Here is a 22,350-nt window from a genome sequence, read left to right on the forward strand (position 1 = left end):
CCTCCTCCCAAGGGTGTCCTTAGAGAGATTTGGGGGGGGGGGGGGGGTCTGTGAGGGTATGTCCCCATCCTCCCCAGTCAAGCAGTGACCCTGCTCCCAGGAGCAGCTCCATCCCCTGGGCTGAAGGCATGCCGCTGCCCCCCGGCCCTGCCTTCCCCCCTTCATCACCCCCGCAGCCTCCCAGGATCGTGATGTAATCCTAAATGCAGCCCCCCCCCAGGATCCAGGCTGCCCCTCGCATCCCTTTCCTTGGGGCTGACGGAGCCATCAGACACAGCCCGGCGGTTCTGCGCTCGCTGCTTCCTTTCTAAGGCCAAGACGATGCGATTGGAAAAAATAAATAAATAAATAAATAAAATAAAAGGGGGGGGGGGGGGGAGAAGACGAGAAAGAAGAGAATCAAAATGCAAAAAGCTCTTCCAGAGGCGGTGTGGCAGCGCGGTCGCCCCTTTGGCTGCCGGTGCAACCTGCTCGCCTGCAAGGCTGAATCAGCTTTCTGAAAAGCGAGCGAGAAGGAAGAGGATTGACCAAAAAAAAGCAGCACGTCGGGAAGTGGCCAGGCCTGTCCGAGGGGAGGCAGGCGCGGATCAGTGATGGGATCTGCACTGGGTTGGGGTGTCAGAGCCCAAAACCGAGCACCCAAAGCAAAGCCCATCCGACAGCGGGAGGGGGGTGAAGGGGAACTGCTGAGCTTCAGCCCTCGGGGTGGGGGGGGGGGGGGGGGGGTTGCAACCACCGTTCCTTCAGCACCATGGGGGGGAAGCTCTGTTATTTTGCACTCGTTCATTTATCGTGCTCCGAGCCCAGCGTTATTCGTTAACTTTGTGTTGCAAATGGCTTTCCGAGGCGCCTGCCTCATCTCACGAGCTGGGTTTCCTGTACTTTAATCTGCTTTTTTTTTTTTTTCTTTTTTCTGTAGAAGAGCCACTCCAGCTTCAGCTCCTACTGCGTGATTCACGTTTTCAGCATGGCCAGCAGTAGGAATTTGTTAAAGAAATAAATAAACGACCTGCTTTCCCTCCTTCCTCCCCCCCCAGAAAAGAGGAGACATTTTAGGGTAAATATTCTAAACTAGTTGCTAAACTAATCACAGCCATTTAGGGGAGCGCTAATTAGTACCACTTGCAGTTAGCATGGTTCAAAAGGATGAATACATTTCATTTGTTTTCATTTGATTTTGGGTGGAGGCAGGAGATGCTTTGGGGGGCTGTTGGACCCATGAAGGGATCCCAGCACTCATGGCTGCACCTACGGGCTGAGCTTTGAACGGGGCAGTTTGTGATCTCAGAGCACTGAACAGGAACCCAGATGCTGCACTGCTGAATCCACCGCTCTGTGCCTCATCTTTGTGTGCTGGAGGAGCTGGGGGTCATTTTGGTGGGGACCCTGAGAGGCTGAAGGCTCCTGGATACCTGGAGCACATATTTCAATCACAAACGTTTTCTCCAACACAGTCGGAGCCGTGGGTGGTTACTTCAGCAATAAGCTGAGGTTACACCATCCTCCTGTGCCTTGCCAAAAGGGTTGGGATATGCATCGTAGAGCCCCATCTCTGCTGCAAAGCCAAATGCTGTCCTCCCCAGATTATCTTCCATGTAACATCTGCAGCCACAGCTCCTTTCCAAGACACCAAACCAGCTCCCATAGGATGAGGCAGCTCGCCTTTCTGTGCTGTTGAGGGGAAAGGAATCAACAGGTAACCACATTTATGGCCGTGGGCAGAAATTCTGGAGATTTCCTCTAAGAGCATCGTGTGCTGTCAGCAAAGCGCCTGGTAGGTATGGGGGACAGACGAGCTCACCAGTTAGCTTCTGCAAGAGGCCAGCGATGGGACTTTTCCCCATCAGAGCCTCTAAGTCACAGATCCTGGAAGTTTTCCTGCTGTATTCCATCACAGCACCACTCGGAGCAGAGGTGCACCATTCCCCATGCAGCGTTTCCTTTCTTATTGCACAAGCCTGTGTGCCCTGGCACAGCAATGGGCTCCAATGTAAAAATGGATTTGTTGATGATAAGACACAGTTCAGCTTGGGTCTTGGTTATGGCATTCTTTCCCATAGGACTTAATACCTCAGATTCAGACTCAGCAGAGTCTGATGGTGGTTTGTTTGTTTGTTTTTTGTTTTCTAAACAAAAATCTGTTTCCTAAAGAAGAAAAACTGAATGTAATGAGATGTCCTTGCATGGAAAAGCTGTTTGTGACTTTGTTTGAGCAGGGAAAGGTTTGGTGATTCAAAGTGGTTGGGATGTGGAAGAATTTAAACGTCGTATAAGAAAATATTCAATTCAATCTGAAGCTCTAGCATCAAATATGAAGATACTACTTTTAAGAACATATAAACATAATAAAACAATTGGAAAATGAAGCCTGGTTATTTCAAGCCGCAGTATTCAGAGGATTTGGAGTATTTGGATCTCTAAGAATCCTCATGCAATAAACCTTCCATTCTTCACGCAGTAAACCTGCACGGCACACAAACACTCCTCACTTTTCCCCCATTTCCACGTGAGATGCTGCAGCTCCGACACACCGGTCCTTTTAGAGGAGCTGCTTTGAAAGCTGGCGGGCAGGGTGGCTATGAGCAATGCAGGACGTACAGGGCTGACCAAATATTATCTCATCCGTGGGGGCAAGCCAGCCCTCCTACACCCTCATCTGTGCCAGATCCCTCCATACAGCATCCTGCTCTCCAGGTCTGCCATCAGCCAGCAGCAAAGCTTCCCGCTGCATCCCCCCGTGGCAGCACTCCCGTTTTCTCTCCCTGGATGTCAGCAATATCTTTGGCACGTTACGCTTCTATCACGGTTTGGAAGAACTACTCGGCTGCCGCAGCCATTTTGTCACTGAATTCAACTGGAGCTTCCTCCAGCCAGCACTGTGCTTAGCAAAAAGGAGAGCAAAACCTTTACAGCGCCGCTGTGCTCTGAACCAACGTTAGATTTGGCAAAAATGTGCTGAGATTTAAGAGATAAGGCAATGCAGCGTCTAACAAGTTCTTTGTCATGAATTTTGAAGATAAAATATCTGAAGGTTGTTATCTTTTTTTTTTTTTGTGTGTGTGTGTGTGTGTGTGCGTGTTATCAGTGCTTTGCCTTTGCTTTCCAGGCTTGTAAAAGATTCTAACTGCATTTTTCCTCGTGTTTCTGTACAGCCGTGAGGTGTAGGAATGCACTGACATAACATAGCACACAGAAAAAGGAGAGCTGAGATCCCTCTGCGATAGCAGGAATCCAGGACCCGAGGAAAGCACCAAATTGCCTCAACCTTTAAAGCATGAAAGCTGTCATCGGTGATCTCAAATCTGGAAATTTTACAGCTGTTGAGATGGAAAAAAACAAAATCAGTTCACTCAACAGGTTTCTTATGGATTTAGCACTGGGGGATGATCTCACCTCGAGGCATCACATCCAGAAGAGGCCAAGCCCTGCCTGCAGAGCAGGCTGTCCTACCGCGCTGCAACTGGAGAGTTTATCAGACACAGGGCATTCAAAACAGCTCACCCCTGTGTGGATTCTCTAGTATGTAGTAAGGCTCCAGCACAGCCCTTCCCTCGCTAGGAAAGTTAAAAGGGTCTCTTCTCATTTCATTAGACGGGGAGAAAGCTGCTCCAAGATAACATGCCATCACCTGACTCCTTCCTGAGGCCATTGGGAGCCTCCGCCCTCCCACACAATGGAGTTTATCTAGGAGGTTTTTCCTGCCCCTCCCTCTGTCTACACCTTCAGGTATCCCATTAGGGAGGCTCTGATACCCGAACCCAGTAGGAAAGCATCCAGCTCACACAATCTCCATGCTTGCAGCAAGCAGAGCACAACCTCAGAGCAGTGCCTGAGCCAAGGCAGCGCGTGTCCTGCCTGCCTGGAGGAAGCACCCCAGCCAAAACTCACAGGTAGGATACGAATACCTCCGTGATCTCGTTCACTTCCCCAAAGCACATGGCATCAGTGAAATCCATTGTTTGTTCTGCACGCTCCAGAAATGGTGTGATTTTCCTCTATGTGCAGCAAACCTTTCCCCGTCCTCATTCACTACTACTTCCTAGAATACAAGAGAATATTATTCTCTGCAGGATTCGTCCTCTGCTTCTCTTCCTCCTGTTTAAAACAGGCATAATAACACCCTACCTTACAGGGCTTTGTGAAAGCCTCTATTAAACAAACTGCTCTCAGATTTGTGTAAGAGGAAAATTAAATCAACATCCCATTGTAAAGCTGGAGTTACTGCATGCATATTTTTGGCAGTATATTCAGCCTCTATGCGTAAATACACACCAACCTTCACAACGAGGGTTGTCTCAGTAGGGAAGAAGTCACTACAGAAGTTAAGGAAGAGTTAGATTTAGTCTTCCATGCAACCTCGATCGACTTCTTCACGTCCACCCTTGGTGATGAATACAGGAAAAATGTACAGCTGTGTAATTAAAGTAGTGAAGTGCATCTGCCTAGGTGGATCTGTCTTGAGGAGGGGGACCAAGAGCAGTGCCTGGTGCTTGGATAAAGCAGCAGTCTGAGGGGAGATCAGCCATTTTTTCCTCTAAATGAGGAAACCCATCCAATAACCCCAGAGAAGGGTGGCACCTTCTCCACCTCCAGCTGTGCAGAAGATGCCCTGGTATGCCTCATGCACAGGGGTGTGAGCCTGGCCCCCACGACCCAGGACTGCAAACAGCAGCTTTCCGTTCCACATCAGCTGAAAGAGCATTTCACAAGCCAAAGGTTTGGCTTCAAATTGGCCCCAGTACTCCTCAGCCCCCAAATAAACTGAAAACCTGAGAGCTACAAGAGTCCTTCGGACTACGAAACATCAAAACAACCTGAATACAGCAATCATGCTAGCTCTCCTCCCCCAAATCAAGCTGCTGCTCACATGCTCCATGCTGCTGCTTGCAGTGAAGACTCTGGGGCTTCTGTATTGAATGAGTCAGGGTAGCAGGGTCCAAATCTCACTAGGCTGTTCTTTCTTCCTGGAAGCACCATGAGCCAACAGGCTGGCAGCTCCAGGCACGCGCTAGCAATCTCTGCCATTGCTGCTTTCCAACCACAACCAGGTCCCACTCATCCAACTGTTGTCACATCTGTGTAGGGGTCAAAACCCATATTTTCAAAAGCAAAAGCCTTCTGAGGGATGACATCTCCAATCACACCCCTCACTTCTGGGCTCGCGCTCTCCATAACAAAGGTAGCTGTATTTCACTTGATTCAAATTAGCACTGCTGTTGCCTGCACAGATAATTTCCTGCCGTGTGTCCCACTTTCTCTGCAACACAAGCTCCCATTCTGCAAGGCAGTTAAGCGCAGGAACTTAACTGCCTTCAGCAGGAGTTGAGGACAAACTTCAGAGCTTTGCTGATTAAGCACAGAATTGACAATTCCTTTCCCTTTAGAGCACCATGCTTCACAGGAGCCTCCTCCAAAAACTCATCCCTCCTCCCTGCACTTCTAATAATTTCTATCATGCCCTGAAAGCGTATGTGACAACATCACTAAGTGAGAACCCTACAGATAGCTGTAAAAAAAGATGTGTGCCAAGCACACACCCCTGTCTGGGAGGATGAATAGCTGCAACTGCAAAAGTGATCCTGTGCATTCAACACATTCTCCCAGTACCTAAACATGCTTATTCTCTTCTGGAATTATTTTTCTGTACCATGGCACCAAATCAAAAGCAGTTGCACTGCTCAGACTGACTAATAAGGTCCAGTTGGCTGACAAGAACAAAGAAGAGATCTCTTTCCATCCCTGCATGACTCAGTTTCCCTACATCCATCTTTACAGAGATGGAGGGATGCTCACCAAATCACTCAAGGTGACCCTGCTGCCTCGTCTCCATCAGCAATCTCACTTCCAGGCACTAGAACCTGTGCGTATCTCATTTGTGCTCAGGAAAAACAGTTGTTTGGTTCTGTGATTCCTGTAGGGAATCACTGCAAAGCAGCCAAAGGCTCTTCCCAACGCCGACAACAGAAAGAAAGCTCACTCAGCTTTGGTTACGACGCAGTGACAGAAGCCACAGGCATGCACAGAGGTTAATTCTACTCACACCTCTTTCATTGAAAACAATCAGGTTTCATTTATCCTGAAGCTCTGCAAGTAACTACACAACCAGAAATGGTGGTGACATAACCTGAGATGGCGGAGCCAAAGCATTTGGAAGATGATTGTGCCTGCTTCAGAAGCATTTGGTGATTACTTGTTGTAGCCATAAAAATCCTTAAGGGTGACTGCTGTCTCCTGCATCCCTGTGCTGTCAGGGAAGCTCTAACGTTCACTGGAATTTGCAGCGTATTTATTTTTGAAGTGAGGATATCAGAAGCACTCTCAGATTCCTGCTCTCTTTGTCTTGCTCCCCTTCTGCCCCCCAGCTTCCAGAGCTCACCTGTGAAATCTGGATGCTGTGGGAGGAAACGCATACCCGAGGAGGCAGAGTGTTCCTTGCTATTTGCTGGAACCCTCAACATCGCAGCTGGATTGAAAGCCCTTCTGAAGGATTTGTTCAGGCTCAGCCCAAGTCGTGGGCGCAACGCCACAATCCCTACACGAAAGCGCTATGCAAAGGGTCAGAATCGGTGATGATAAGATTCCCTTCCAGCCAAAACAATCTACAAACATCCAATGAAACCCACCATCCTCTGGCAAGAGCCAGGACCAGATTTTCTGAAGTACAACAATGTCTGGCTCCAGAATCACAGGGGCAGCGCCTCTGAAGAGCAATGAAATCATCTCTTCTGCCTGGGAGGTTTGACAAGCTATGCTGGCAATGCCTGTCAGCTACAGACCACAAGGCTGGAGCACTGGGAACAAAACTTGAGCAGATGTGTTCAGAATTGCTTTAAAATTAATGTCACACTGCTTAGAAGATTAAAAAAAAAAAAAAAAAATACAACCAGTGAAATGTAGTGAAAGTAAACACAAAAAATCTTTGCATGCGCTAGAAACACATTGTGCAACCCAGCCTGCTCAGCAGGCTCAAAGTGGGAATGGCAGAAGCTGCTGCAAGTCAGGACCAAGGTACCTGAGCAGAGTGGTGTGGGAGGCAAGGCCTGGAGTTGCAGGAGTGTAGCAGCTACAGAGAGAATGGGAGTTGACAGACATTCATACATGAAGCTCAGATGGCATCTGTCTGTAGGAGGCCTGGCTCAACTCAAGGCCATTAACTTGCTGCTCTCTGAACAGCACCATAAGGACTGAAAGCAGAAGCCTGTTGGCCCAGCGTGGTTTGTGTTCAATGACTGCTTAAATATTACAGCAGAATGAAGAACGTTGAGAAAGGTGCAGAGCTACTTGAATGGCTGCAGGCTGACAGGGCTGCAAGTTTTTGCATGAAGCCCAAGTCAAAACCAGGCAGACAACAGGGATGTAGCCTTCAAAGTAGAAAGAAATAAATTGCTGGTCTTCATTTCTTCCCTTTCAGGAGTTTCAACTTAAAGGGGAGTCCGTCAACTTTAAATAAATCCTGTTCATAATTAAAAACATATTTTCCTGTGCTGCATATAAGCCCCTGGATAATTAATAAGGCATTTTTCGAACTGCTTTAATTCACATTAATTAAGCTGCTTGTTTACCCCAATTTTTCCTCCAGGGGGTTAAAGCAACCCCAGGAGGTGGCCTCCCCTCCAGGGACCAAGAGGGAAAGCACCTCAGGGAACTGCTCAAGGCACCAGTAACATGCAGAAGTGTTTCGCAGCAAGCAACAGAGCTGGTTACATGAATCACATCATGTCAAACCCTCACTGCACTTCTTTTGCTAAGCCTGATTCTTTGCCTGAATAAAATGAGGAGACATGAAATTGCTCAGTTCCTGGGGGCCTTGAAAAGCAGTTTGCTTAGACTTTGAGTTCCCAGCCTTGCTGGGGACCAGACTTTGTAGGCCTAGCACAAAAACGTAACAGTGGCTGCACAACTCCTGGGTTGGGTCAAACACGTGGCCAACAGAAGATAAATATGTTAGAGGCAAGTGGAAGGGATGGAAGGGGAATCCAGAATCTCATTGGCATTTTCTCTTGCCTTTAATATTGTTTCTTTCAGCATTTCAAGCCCGTAGGCTTACAGGCAAGATTTGGAGAGTTAAGGAATTCCTCCCAAGCACTGCTATATTCATGCTTTGACTCCTGAACCCTACTGAAGATCCATCAAGGGCAGGACAGTAGCAAGGTATGATTTTTGAGTTTCCTCTACTAAAAAAGGCAGGAAATGGAGAAGCATAAAAGGCCACAAAATTGCTGTGAAGCAAAACCATTTTATGTTTTCCCCTCCCCCCCTCCCCCCCCCAAAAAAAACAACTGCTTCAAGCCTCATTTTTTATGTCATTTGGAAATGCTGGAAAGTCTGCCAGCATTTTAGAAAAAAAAAAAATAACCGGGAAGAGAATCCTTCACATAACATATACTATAACCAATTGAACAAGAATTCTCTTCCCTACTCTTTGATTCCACAGCAAAGGCTGAAATGGCCTGACCCAGGAAGCCTGCATTAGAAGACAAACTATTCACTGTGGGGTGACACAGGGATGTGGAAGTTATGAACCCATTGTGCTACCACATGCCTAGCAAAGAGCATGCCCCTTCCAAGCCTTCACAAAAGGATGCTCCTGGAAAACTCCTGCAGACCCTCCAAATACAGCAATGGCATTTCGTCAGCTTTTTACTCTCTCCTCCATCTCAAGAGAGCACTTATTTCATCATCTATGTGTCCTTACAGTCGACAGTTATTCTTAGGCAACTGTAAACTATTAATACTAGTGTCCAGATAACAAAATCTGCATGCTATGCACAGCACAAAGTGCTCTGCAGCTGATGGTGCACACTTAGTAAGCATTGTTTCTTCAAGGAAAAAAAAAATAAAAAATCAGTAGTTACCCAACAGTGTCTGAAATCCTTCAGATCAAGTGCCTACAGGCATGTGAGTTTCTGTGGAAGCTTCATTTCTATTGCTCAAACCAGCAATGAAAAACGTTACCTCAGAATTTATTCTAACATCCATTGTCCCACATCCTAAAAGTAACCAAATAAACCAAATGGAATAAAAGTTGTTAGCTGCCAAGTGGGGTAATACCTTCAGAAAGCCACACTTGGTTTCCTTTAAGAAATCAAACGTTGGTAGACATTCTTCAGATTTCTTATCAAAGACAAGTGCCTTGCCTTCTTTGGTTGAGCACATCACTATGACAGGGCAGTGCAGCTGGCTGCAGAACCAGGTCACAAGCAAGAACACTTCTTGACTGTTCAGGCAGAAAAAGCAGGTAATGGATTCTGAGCAAACTCTGGTCCCACAAGCTGCTTTTGTCTCTCTGCACTCTGGAGGTGCTTCAAAAATGGCATCAACCTCCCATTTCTGAAAGGTTGAACTCTATCCGATGTGAATTCGCAGCACCTGAGCTACAGTGTGCTAGCTTCCTCTACAAACAATCTCAAAGACAGGAAGAGCAATAATCTGCGTTCTTCACAGGTTATCTGCCCACCAGGAAAGTGGCACAGAGAAACAAGCATGCTCTCAGTTCATGTCCTCAATAAATGTATTTTAACTGGTGGATCTGCACAAATCTGAAGAACTGGAAGAGAACTGCATGAGATAAGTTGACAAAAGGATCCATATTGTACCTAATAACCAGCTGCAAAGGAAATCTGATTTACCAACTGTGCCTTGGGAACAAAAGAACAAGAGTACACAACACAGAGACAAGGTTGAAGATCTTGTTTCATGCAGAAGTCCACAGGAAGAGAGGCTTGCTACTCAACTTGCTCAGCTGCTCTTAGCATGACTTTCTCACGTTGTTAAAAACTATAAACTTTAAAAATCCAGCCCAGTAGCAAGACATCTTAAATACTGTTTGGTCTCCCCCTGGACCATCCGTCCTTAGCAAAACTCATTTGAAGTGATGCTAGGTGCTATACAAGGCACTGAGGTTCTGTGCACGCTGACTTCCTCAACAAAGAATCTCACCAGGGCGAGACTGCACACGGCCACCAAGAGGATAAAATCTGACCCTGCTTCCTCACAGCTGAGGGGCAGCAGGCTTTTGGTATTTGCACTGGATCCAAACTCGATACATTGTCATTTGCTTCCCACGGTTCACTTGCAGTCGACGATCAACCAGATTCTGTATTTTCTGCAGGCCAGCTCTTGTGAAGAGATCATCTAATTCATCTGGAAGCAGAGAGAAGAAGAGAAGGATGCTACAGCTTTCATTTAACTGTTATCTGTTCGTGCTGAGGGCTAAACAGAATTGAAAGATGGGCCAGAGGAAACTCATGCTCTCTGTCTGGTAGGGAAATGTAAAGATCAAACAGGACTCAACTACTGTTTTATGGGGGAAATAAGACTTCAGTCTCATAAGTTTCCTTTGAATTTACCTTCTACAAAAGAAGGAAAGAGGGATTATGAGGACAACTGGAGTTACAGAGAGTTGATGAAAACAACAGCAGTTTCAGACATTGGTATTGCCTCTAGTAACCAATTAAAACCAATTAAACCTTCTAGTGAGTAGGGACAGATCCATTCCTTACCCCTCCCCTCCCTCTCCATTGAGATTTCAGAGTCTCCAAGAGCAAAGAACCAGATCAGATATCAGACGTACGCTTTTAAAATGGTGGCAATAAGATCTTTGCTGTATGGGCTGGAGGGGAACTGGATTTATTATGGTTATGTTTGGAAAAAAAAATGCTTAAAAAAAACACACCCAGTTGGGGCCCAATCAAAGCACTAAGAGCCCTCAAGGCTGCAACACTTAAATTGGTAAGTATTCCTGACCAAGCAAATAAGTTTCACAGTGCCCCAGCACAGTGGCCGTGGGCAAAGTCAGTCTGAGTCCTGCTGAGCAGCACAGAGCGCATTCAATTCAACTGCAGCTTGGGAGCATGTGATTGATATGGAGCTCCTGTAGAAAAGAGCTAGCAGGTCCTAGCTTGTGCTCTTTTATCAGATGATTGACATAAGGAAGCATTTGCCAAACATACATCAAGCGTTAATTTTGTTGAGACAAACGAGACTTGTGCAGTGGAGAACACAACTGTTCATTGCAGCTGTGCCAGTGCTCTAAAACAGACTGGCAGCTTGTTCCAGCACCTCACAACTCTCTCTGTGAAGAACTTCCCCCTGACACCCAATCTAAACCCTCCCTCCTTAAGCTTATAACCATTTCCCCTTGTCCTATCACTACCTACCTGAGTAAAAAATTGATTCCCCTCCTGTTTATAACCTTCTTTTAAATACTGGATGGAATAAGGAGCCAGCCCCAGCTCCACATAGAACCATGCTACTCATGTTCCATTGTGTGAAAACAGTAAAGTTAAGAGAAGTTCCCTCCAGTTGTGTTCACCTGACTGCTTACTCTTCAGGTAACAAGACTCAAGAGAATGTCTCCACTTCCATTCCTCTCAGCGTAGCACGCACACCAGTCTTAATTTCAAAAGATTTTCCACTTAGGAATTCACTGTGCATATTCACATCAGCAACGGACAGGCTGAGGTCCCTGTGTGATTGGGAAACACTTCACATTTCACACTGCTCCAAGAAAAACTGGCTGGAAAGAGCTAGCAACAAAACTTGGGTGCACAGGGACAAAAAGAGATGAGGATGTGTCTTCCAGCCTCCTACCTTGGGTGAAGAAATAGACTCTGGTGCCATCACCTCTCACATAGAAGTTAGCAGACAGACACTGACCTGAGGGCAAGAGGGATTTAAACAGTTACCAGCTATCATTTAAAAACAAACAACTGCTGCATATAAAGACAGAGGCACTTCTCCTCCCAGCACACGCTGTGCTTAAGGGGAATTAATGAGCTGCCTCCCAAACAGGGCAGACGTTACTCCAGAGAAGCATAATCTATTAGAGAGCTGTAAAAGCTCCCCATGGGAAATGAAAATACCTCTCTTGAACCGAAGCTGGGCTAGGTCGTACCGGCCATAATCTCGTAACAAAATCACTCCTCCAGGTTTCAGGAGGCGACTCAGTTTGTTAATGACACGCTGCATCCTGAGGAAAGAACAAAATGGCCGCACTCAGCAGTCTGCAAAAATCAAGCCTGTTCCTTTAGCCTACTTTCCCAAAAGAAAGCATGAAGTTTCACATCTATTACATCTTCATATACAAGCTACCAACATTTGAAATTTTCTGAGCTCTGTCAGACTGGGGTGGGTTGACTTTTATCTGGCCACCATTTTTATCATAGTTGCCAATTCTGCCTTTTTTTTTTCCTCCCCTTCTTTAGTTTAGCCTGACACAGCACAGATTAATTGCTCTCTCTTAATAATTGCAAAAATAGCTCCGGTGGTTTCTGTAAAACAAACAAAAAGTGAATTTGAAGAAAAAAAAAAGCTGCAAAATAAAGCCAAAGGGAATAAGGAAGGGAGAACAAGAATTTTTAAAGTTATTTATTTGCCTCTGTCGATCCATTCTGCTAGGTCACAGCACACTGTCACACTAAGATCACACTACTTTTATAAACTGTTTTCTGAACCCTCCCTTCCCACCACCTCATGTATGAGAAATTCATCTACACTCTGAACCTAAAGGTCCAGAAGTGTACCTCCCAAAAATGAGTGCTGACTGCGTGGTGTGGCTGCTGTTCAGAACAGAGGAGCAACTGTGACCTCAGCAAGACCACAACTACAGCCATTCAGCACTTCAACACTATACCTACCCTGTAACAGAATTTGCTAGAACAAAGAACCTGCAAATTCCACTTGCAGAGCTTGATGGAAAACTGGATCAGTCACAGAACCAACTTGAATTTTCCGTGATGTAAAGGAATCTACTCTGAAGCTTTACATGTAACTAGAAAAGCTGTGACACACATTAGCACCCAAAAACTTTCTGATAACTTCTGCACTGACTCTACTAGTTTCTCCATACATTCCACTGCAGGTTCAGCTCCATCAGCCTAATCTTCAAGTATTGCTAAGCATTCAAGAGTATTTTCCCATTATTCATTGTCTATCACTACCTGCCAAACATCTATATATTCTGCTGCAAGTAGACATGTTTCATTTAACAAGATTCTCTTTCTTTCCTGCTCTTGCAGAGTTCATACTAACAATAATTCAGGTATTTAACAGCTAACAGTCTCTCTGCACCATGTTTATAACAAAGTTGGTCAAATCCTTAAATATTTCCTTATTTATCTGCTGATTACATAAAGATATGGATTGGCACAGCACGCAGATCACTGTATTATCAAGCAAGTGCTGAAACTAAATAATTCATTATGTAGAAAGCTACCAGTCTCCTTAACTTAAAGATCTAGGGAGATCTCATGCAGCAACATTAAAGAGTACAGTGAGGTTATTTATCAGTCAGTTCAGGGTTTTTGTTTGTTTGTTTGTTTTTTCAATTTTGGGATGGGATTACTTGGCAAAAAGTGAATGAAATAGAAGAGTCTTCTTGACATTCCTGACATTGCTCGCTGGTGCATAGAACAGAGGTGCAACCTTCAAAATACATCAGTAATGCAGGCTGTTTTAGTCCTTGATACGACTGTAAAACTGTATCGATGAAGTAGTAAAGCTGTGGAGATGAAGAATTTGAGACATATTAAGATTAGAGAGAGAGCACCAGGGAATTTTAAGTCTTTGAAGTAGGTTATGTTGGTATAACTTCAACAGATTACTAAAAAGCCTTAGCTAAACTGGATGAAATGGAAGAAGGTACAACAGCATGACAAGTATTTCCCACCTGGCATCAGCAAGGCTTCAACAATTAAAGTTTTTTTCTTCATCTCTGCTCTTTTTATGTTTGCCTAATAAAGACCTCCAGTTCTGTGTGTATTTTCTTTGAACCCAGAAGGAATTTTTAACTTACTTCTCTGGGAGAATCGCTGAGAGGACAAAGATGAGAATGACAATGTCAAGGCTTTCATCTGGCATTGGGAAGGGACTTTGGTCATTGCAGAGGTCATGGACAAATGCAAAGCAGCGAGAAGAATCATATTCCACGTTGCTCTGTATTTAAGGGAAGATATTACAGCATTAGCAGACATTAGTAGTCTACATTTCATTTCAAAAACCAAGTTGACTTCCAATATCCCAAACAACAGACCCAGCATCATAAAGTTACACTTACAAAATCACAAGTAGATTTCTAGAAGTCATTTAATTTTTGAGAGCTGTTGCTATGGATTGTAGTAATTCCTATAAGTATTTTTATCAGCTTTGAGGATACAATGACACGCTGGATCTGCTGCTGTGCCCCTCATTCCATCTCACGAAATCTCACTGATTACATTTGATACTTCACAGACTCATTCCCAGCTCTGTTCTGACCCGAATTTTGTTAGCAGTATTTGTCCTTTGTCTAAATCCCAGCCTTTTGCTTCACAGTACCTGTCCTCAGCTGTCTGTGCAGAAGCACTCCTACCACTTGCAGTATTGCAGTGCTAATAATACACGCACAAATCAAACACAACTTCAGTTGCTGTTAAAAAATAGCCTGAAATGTTTTCAAGGTTCAGCAGTTACTCAACTAAAAGACCACTGCATTAAAAAAAAAAAAAAGTGCTGCCAACCACAGGGGAAAGGAAATCTGGCTGACTCGTCTGCTGCCAATGGGACGTTGCGAGGACTCTTGCTTCCCTCATTTCTACAGTCTTTGGTGGCTCTTTTTCTTGATTTACCAGTACAAGGGTCAGCACCAGGGCTAGCTAAAATAGCAAGCTGCCAAAACAGCTACAGAGCTGATGGCTGCCATGATATATTTAGGTCAGTGTGCAACTGGCACCATGTACTTCCTACCTTCATAAGTCACCGTTGAGTTTACCTGGACGAGATCCACGGCTGTTGTGGAAAAGTCACAGCAATAAACAAAAAGGCCTGGATCACTGCAATAAATAAAGGACACTGTCATCACATATAGAAAGGTGTTGCACAGGAACTACAGAAGTGTCTCAAACACACAGAGAACAACATTGAGAGTCTGAAATCCTAGCCTTTAGTCTCAGTCTGTCTGTCTCTTATCTGCTGTGCAAAATCTGGTTCATCACTTTGCTCTTTTATGTCTCAGTTATTCTAACATGGAACTGACTGCTTACTTTTCCTTCAGAAGGAGAAATACTAAAGCCTGTATGAAAATGCTTTAGAACGAGACATGTATGTTTGTATTTTAAGACCAAAGACTTCCAGGCTCAAAACACAATTATTTGAAGACTCGTATAATTTCTCAGTTACATCTGGCCTTTCAACACGAGGCTGTCTAAGAAAATAAGCAGCTTTCCTATTCTTTCTCAGGGGCTGCTTTATCACACAGGTAAAAACTTCATGAGAACTACTTACTTGTTGGTCTGTAAAATTGGGAAAACCGTATTTCCAGCACCACAGCCAACCTGCACAAACAAAGCAGACGTGCACAGAATGAAAATTATTCCTTCAACACATCCCATGCAGCCGATTCCAAATCAACTCTCTACAGCCACTAAACAAAGTGCATCTCAGAAGTAAGAAATGAGCACAGCAGTGACCATTTGCAAATATCACTGCAAGATCTGAATATGTTCAGCACTGAGGAGCAGGCTCATATACAAGCACTGTGGGAAACCAGTTCAGTTCTAGAAGTCTTACTAACAAACTGTACAGTGCTACTCTTCTGCAAATGGTTATTGCTAGCATCCCAAGCATAGCAACCAGTATGTATGAGTCACTGAAGCACTAGAAAAAAAGCATAGATTAGTTACATTCCCTTCCCCAGAAAATCAGAGCAACAGAAAAAGAAGTTTGCTTTGCTATAATTATAATCTGTTGTTTCAGAGTTACCCTCACTAGATGGCTCTCCCTCAAGTTACAAATTAGGCCTACAATGATTATACCTTGTTACTTCTTATGCCTGCTCCCATCTGAAGACCCATTTGAGGTCTCACACAACTGGGTTTAGAATACTTCTACGTCTAAATAATGTCATAAATCAGTAAAATTGAAAGTCTGAGAAGAAAAAAACACAAAGGGCACGGAGTGACATATGGCAGTGAGAATATTCAGGTAAGACAGGAAAGCCACCACATCCCAAGAACATTTGTCTGAGGAAGTCTCAAGGGCTCAGATTAAATGTAGATCTGAAGAACTCTCTATACTAATTCTCCCTGGAAGGACAGAGTTTCCACAGAACAGGAGCACTCAACAAAAACGGTGATATCTACACTGAACAAACTATAGGTGGCAGAGCAACAGGTCTTCATGAGCAAAGGGGACTAATATTTGTAAGAACTAGAAATCTGACCTGGACAAGCATGATACCCTATGTTAATCTGAGATTTCCTGTTATGAGATGGAACATAAGGTCCTGAACAAACAGCATCTCTACATTCTTGGTTTCATTATTCCATTTCATGCCTCCCAGGGCAAAAAAGAATCAGCACAGACATCAAAACCATACAAGATTTATACAGACAAATAAAAGAATCAACCCCTTATAGAGAAGATGACATTTAAAATCTTGTTTCAACATCAGATTAGAATTTTTATTTTAAACTTGAAAACTTGTCCTTGTGCTCTGTGTATACAGTCCAAACCAAGAGTCCCAGCAGTTCTAAGCTGCCCTCTCTCTTTACTGATGTAAGCTGATCTTCCCACTCACGTGTTTGCCACAATACATATTTTTATATCCATCACTCAGTCACACAAACATTCATACAAGACACCACTCAATGTGTGATCCATTGTTTTATAGCTATTACCTCTAATATACGATAAGAAGCAGAAGATCCTGGGAAATCTTCACCACCTTGTTTCAGCTTCTGTGGAGCCAGCTCTTCTGCACAGAATCTAGACCTGCTTTTTATCAGGTTTAACTGATTCTCTGCTCTGGTTTCTACCGTGCAATGTCCATTTTCACAGTTTCCCAGCCCTTCATTTTTGGGTACCTCTTCACACAGAGAATCCTCATTTTGACTCGGGTTCCTATTTGGTGCCAGCTCAGGAAATTCAGTGAACAGCCAGTGCCTGTCCTTGAAGAAGCCATTTTCATGGATCTTATAAAAGTCATCCCAGTATCTCTTAGCATTCACCTCATAGTCCTCTGTAAACACAAACAAAAACATCACCAGCAGTCAAATCAGAAAGGTGTCAGTTTAATCAGCTCAGACAGTCAGGGATCACTGCAGACATCTACTCAGTAATCATCTGCTTTTAAGTATGATTATTGACTGAAAATCACCTTGATTTAAGTTGTACCCTCTCACCTGAACTCTCAACCTGCCTCCTTCCTGACATTTTGTTAGGAATTAAAGAAAAAAAAAAAAAAGCAAAAAGAGATAGAAAAGGAGGGGTCTTGGTAGGGTTTAAATGAAGGATTTAAAGAAAGCTGGCAACAGAAAAGCCCTATTTGAAGTAGACTGGAATGAAGATATCCATGTTTTACTTTCATTTCTAACACTAACCTATTCAGTTCAAGGAGTAATTCATTTGGAGCCTGATGACACGAAGTGAAACACTTAAATCTACTAAGGAATTCTGTGACAAGTGCCTGGAGCTGAAGTCTGACGTGTTACTTCTATTTTCAGACTGAGAAACACAAAACTTGGTCAACTCTACTGGCCCAGCATAAAGCCCAGTTAGCATTTACAAACACTCCAAGATTACAGGACATCATGTTTTGAACAAATACTCTTGGAGTCCAGTCTGCAGCACTTTTTTTTTCCACCATGGTTCTGTGCAGGTTAGAGCATCATGTGAAATTACAGCAAATGAGAGGAATCAAATAAGTGACCACTTCCACTAAAGTAACAGCACAGACCCAAGGTGGATAGACCAAAATGGGTAAGAATTAACTTCAAACAGCGAGCAGTATTATTTTCACACCTACTAAATACAATCCAGGAGCAAGATAAATATTACAGACAATCAGAACACTTATGAAGCCATGATCTAACGAAATTAGAGTCATCTATATAATTATCCCTGCAGTACAAAGAGCTATTTATAAAAATAATCTCTTCACCTTGACTATGAGCATTTTCTCCTTTTAAGCAGCCTTGTCCTTAAACAACAAGCTGAACAAAACTGTAGACTAAAGCATAAGTTTGTGTCATGATCTCACTGTACCTCAAAGTAAGTGGGGTCAGGTCTGATTATTGTTTGCAGAGAAGGCAGTCAATGACAGAGGACTAATGACAGAGGAATGAGGGTTATTGATTCAGTCTCTGGTGCACTCCCTCCTGAACTGTCACTTCTTCCTTTGGGAGAAGGGATACACAAGGCAGGGATACACGAGGCTGCTGGGGTTGGAAACCCCTTCAGCTAACAAAGAGATGAAGTCCTGACTCCTGCTGATCCCTGAAGATGCCGTGACAGGCTCTGATGAAAACAGGATGTTTACCTCAGAAACTGTGGCAATATTCCAAGCCAGTCACTTCAGATTACCCAGATTTTTTCCTCATCCTATGTTAAATTATTGTGAAATTCTGTTGGATGCTATTGAAGAGCTGCTATCTTCCACCTAACATGTGTGGAAGCTTTATTTGAAGTTCATTTGCAAAGCACTGGAATTGAGGATCGGTAGCAAAATAAATACAAGAACTCAAGGTCCAGCTGATTATGCAAGAAACAGGATTAAAAATGACCATATTAACATTTCAGTCTGAATTCCTGCACAACTCACACCAGAACAGTTTGCAACGTATTTGCTTCAAGATCCTTTTTGTAGTATTAGCTCATAAGGACACTGGCATGCGAGTCTGATTCCTCCAGAGACTCGATAAGGACTTCTGACCTTTCTGCACAGTTGTGTAAGGACGGCCCCAAAGTCAAGCCCATACTCACCCTTTTACATTGCAGAAGACTTGTAAACAAAATAAACTGTTTTCAAAAGTCAGGAAGAGAATTACAGATTCTCTGATTCGCACGGAGGCTAATTATGGAGCTTCAAAAGAAAACCAAGCAACGCTTCCTCTTCTTTCCCTGCTCCCAGACAGCAGATACACCTTCTATAGAGCACGCAGAACTTCTCTCCTTCAGAATAAATTCTGACAGCTCAAGTCGTCCAAAGAATAATGCAGCCATAATGACCAATAGCCCACCTTTGTTCTCCTGCTTGGACATTTCTGATTCTCAAAATACCAGACCCCTCAGGCACGTTTGGCTGAGTTGACTTCCCTATGTTTCAGCCTTCCCATTGTCTCCACATGCTTCCTACTGAATAGCAGCCATCAAAATTTGACTGGCCCCCATTGTTCAGCCTGGGAAATACATCATAAAGACCTGACAAACTGCTCTAACATCAAATTTCTCCACAATTTCATATTTGTATATATGTTCTCAAAGCATGACAGAAAGCACCCTTTAATGTTAACCAGATTTTAAAATGAACTCAACACAATGGTTATCACAATAGAAACAGCTGGATACTTCTGGGAATCCAAGAAATGAGGAGGACTGCTCCTTGGTATAATTAAGTTTGCTATTGTGAACACAACTGGAAGCTATATGGGAAGTGTCTGAACAGCTCCAGTAGTGTTCAGCATCGCCTTACAGATGGCACAGTCAATTTAATGTGAACAAAAGGAGTGGATCCATCCCAGAGCTCAGCAGAATATAACAAGATTATCATTAAACAAGCATCTTTTCATACTGAAGATCAGGATATCATTTCACCATCATCTGAAGGACCTGATGTATCTAACCTGCATGGAAGAAAGATGCAAAATTAACCAACCCCACAACTGCTTCAAGCAAGTAACTTCACTACCAAGTAACTTCTGACGATTAACACTCCAATCAGGATAAAATCATTTTCCTTCACTTCATAATTAATCATTACCGTGCTGTTTGTGAACTTGGTAGAGCTGTATACCAATACTACTTTAGTAGATCCTCTTAAAAGAGCAAGTGCTTGCAGCATGCAAACAAACAAAAGATTAACTGTTGTATGTTAAGCTTTGAACAGTGAAACACTAACTGAAGCTGTTGCTCTGTATTGAAAGAAGTTTGTTGACAGGAAACAGTAACAAGTGCTTCAGTGTACACAACATAAACAAAGAATCTCAAGCCAAGATGACTCCTCTCAACCAAAGGAGTCACTTTACTCCTGTGGAACGATCCTCGACAGAAGGTGGAACAGTCACACAAAGGTAAACTTAGGGCAGAAAGATTCCTCCTCTGTCATTCTTCCCCTGCTAGGTGCTAGATAATGTATTCTGAAGACAGTGGAGGAAAAGATGAATAAATGAAGATGCAAACATAACTCTGACCAGACTCTTCTGCTGCTGTGCACACAAGTCAAGACGTACACATCACAGTAACATCTAAAAGTACCTTGTTTATCTTGTGGCAATAGCTGTGAGCTGTTCTCTTGAACTTTACTCCTGGCAGTGGCTTCCTGCTCTTCTGACCATTCCACATTATCCCTGTTGTAAAAATTAAAGCGAACTTCTCAGCTGGGAGTTGTGAGGCAAGGACAGAGAAGAAGAGTTTTGATAGCTCTCCAAATGGACAGCTGTGGGGCTTTTCTGCCATCTCCAACTCCAGCAGTGTAACAGTTACCAGACGGGAGGACAGCTGCCAGTTCTGAACGAGCTGCACTTGCAGCATTGAAAAGGCAAAACAGGAAGGGATCCTAAGAGACACCAAATCTGTTTTCTAACCATTTAACCTGTTTGATGGTCAGCTAAGTTTAGGAGAACTAAATCCTTACAGCAAAACCACTCAGCACAAATAGGCCTCTTTGGAGAGGAGCTGCCTTTCCCATATGGAGAACAAAACACTGATCCCATGCAGGCAACTACTTTTACTCAAGCAGGTCAGCAAAATGTGCATTTCATTTAACCATCTTCAAAAATTACACTCTTATTTTCAGGTTAAAAGAAAAGAGCAGCTAGGGTTATTTGGAAGGTGATTATATTAAATCCAATTACACAAAAAATAAGCATTAAGAACCTATTAATAACTTAAACGTGCATACCAAGTTGTGCAGTCATTAAGATGATTCACCTGACTTTTTTTTTTTTTCTTTAAAATAAGTGAATGAAAAACAGAATACAAGGATCAAGAACTACTCTGGCCTCAGAAAGAACTGGCCTTTTGATGTTAATTAGCAAAACAAAGCCTTAAGTTTTGTGTCTGATTATTAGGAATTTCTGCAGGGAAATACCATTGAGGACACTCAGTAAGTCCCAAAATGAATGACAAGCTGATGCATGCACACATTACTTTATTACAGCTTAAGCACAGCCAATTTTCAACAGTACACAGCAACCAGAGACCTGAGGTAGATATATTTACTTTAGAAGTGCAAAATACCTTCAGTTCCCAGGAAATTCAAGAATTTGGGCACCTATATCTCTGAAAAATACAGCTTACTCCATGCAAACACCTGCTCCACCCTAACACCTGGCATGACCTCACAGCATCACATGGCAGTGAATGGGTGAATTTATCTTCATTCAGTTTATACGTTAGCTGCACATGCATGCAGATCTTAAAGAGTCGTAAGCCTTTGAGAGCTACAGCAACAGAACAGAATCGCAGAATGGCCAGGGTTGGAAGGGACCTCAAGGATCATGAATCTCCAACCCCCAGCCACACGCAGGGCCACCAACCTCCACATTTAATACCAGACCAGACTGCCCAGGGCCCCATCCAACCTGGCCTTGAACGCCTCCAAGGATGGGGCAACGATTGCCTCGAAGCAGTGCAGCAATGAGGAGAATCCCGACGTACGGAGGGCGCCTGCTCGATCCTGACCGCCTCCACCAAGCCAAGCTCAGGACCAAAGGGATGAGCGCTACCCATCTCTGGGCACTCCCACCCCCTCACAGCCCCACCCCCACGGCTGTCCCGACCGCTAGGCGCGGAGAGAGAAGTAAGAACAATTCTTAAACCGAGGAGAGGAGCCGGCAAGGAGCGATATTTGGGGAGCGCAGGCCGCGGACAGCGCACCAAGCCCTGTGGAACGCAGAGAGGCACCACGGGGCGGGCAGGGAAGCGAACGAGAGGACCCCGCGGGGACGGGGAGGCCGCGACCGCCCTCACCAGGCGTTATGCTGGAAGAGGCGGGCGGGGTCGGTGAGGAAGCGCCTCCCGAAGGGCTGCCGCCGCTCCGGCGCCTCGCTGGGCGCCGCCATGACGGATAGGGTGCCGACGGAAGCGGAAGTCCCGCCCCGAGTCCGACCCGAGAGGGGACTGGGCGGGAAGGGAGTGTCACGTGGGGCGGCAGCGGCGGGAAGCTGGGAGGGCTGAGCCGAGGTGTTTCCCTCGGCGCTGTAGAATCGCGGATTTTACACAGAGAGGCACCCGCGAGGATCGGTGTCCGACTACCGAACCCAGTGGCTGAGAGCGGTGTTCCATCACTCCCTGAGCTCCAGCGGGTCGGGGCCGCGCCCACAGCCCTCTGGGACTGAGCCCTCCCTCACCCCCAGCCGCTCCCCTCCCCTGACA

General features: G+C 44.5%; 1 protein-coding gene across 1 annotated transcript; it reads right to left on the bottom strand.

Moving 5' to 3' along the window:
* Positions 1 to 9,493: 9,493 nt before the first annotated feature.
* On the bottom strand, positions 9,494 to 22,063 carry METTL2A (methyltransferase 2A, methylcytidine). Its single transcript, XM_042886591.1, has 9 exons — positions 21,946 to 22,063; positions 20,230 to 20,321; positions 16,656 to 16,996; positions 15,262 to 15,311; positions 14,750 to 14,810; positions 13,796 to 13,935; positions 11,865 to 11,971; positions 11,593 to 11,658; positions 9,494 to 10,143 (listed from the first exon to the last, which is right to left on the bottom strand). Exons 1-9 carry the CDS (start codon positions 22,035 to 22,037, stop codon positions 9,992 to 9,994), a joined length of 1,101 nt encoding a protein of 366 aa, XP_042742525.1. The 5' UTR covers positions 22,038 to 22,063; the 3' UTR covers positions 9,494 to 9,991.
* Between the last annotated feature and the right edge of the window lie 287 nt (positions 22,064 to 22,350).

The sequence above is a fragment of the Lagopus leucura genome, unplaced genomic scaffold (genome assembly GCF_019238085.1).
Source record: "Lagopus leucura isolate 7727_CA_CO unplaced genomic scaffold, USGS_WTPT01 Super-Scaffold_100059, whole genome shotgun sequence".
Taxonomy (NCBI): domain Eukaryota; kingdom Metazoa; phylum Chordata; class Aves; order Galliformes; family Phasianidae; genus Lagopus; species Lagopus leucura.

Coding starts and splice junctions, on each gene's coding strand:
- METTL2A (XM_042886591.1), bottom strand. CDS start 22,037: ATGGCGGCGCCCAGCGAGGCGCCGGAGCGGCGGCAGCCCTTCGGGAGG. Junction 20,322..21,945: donor CTCTTCCAGCATAACGCCTG/GTGAGGGCGGTC, acceptor TTTTTACAACAG/GGATAATGTGGAATGGTCAG. Junction 11,659..11,864: donor CCAGCTTCGGTTCAAGAGAG/GTATTTTCATTT, acceptor TCTTGCCCTCAG/GTCAGTGTCTGTCTGCTAAC.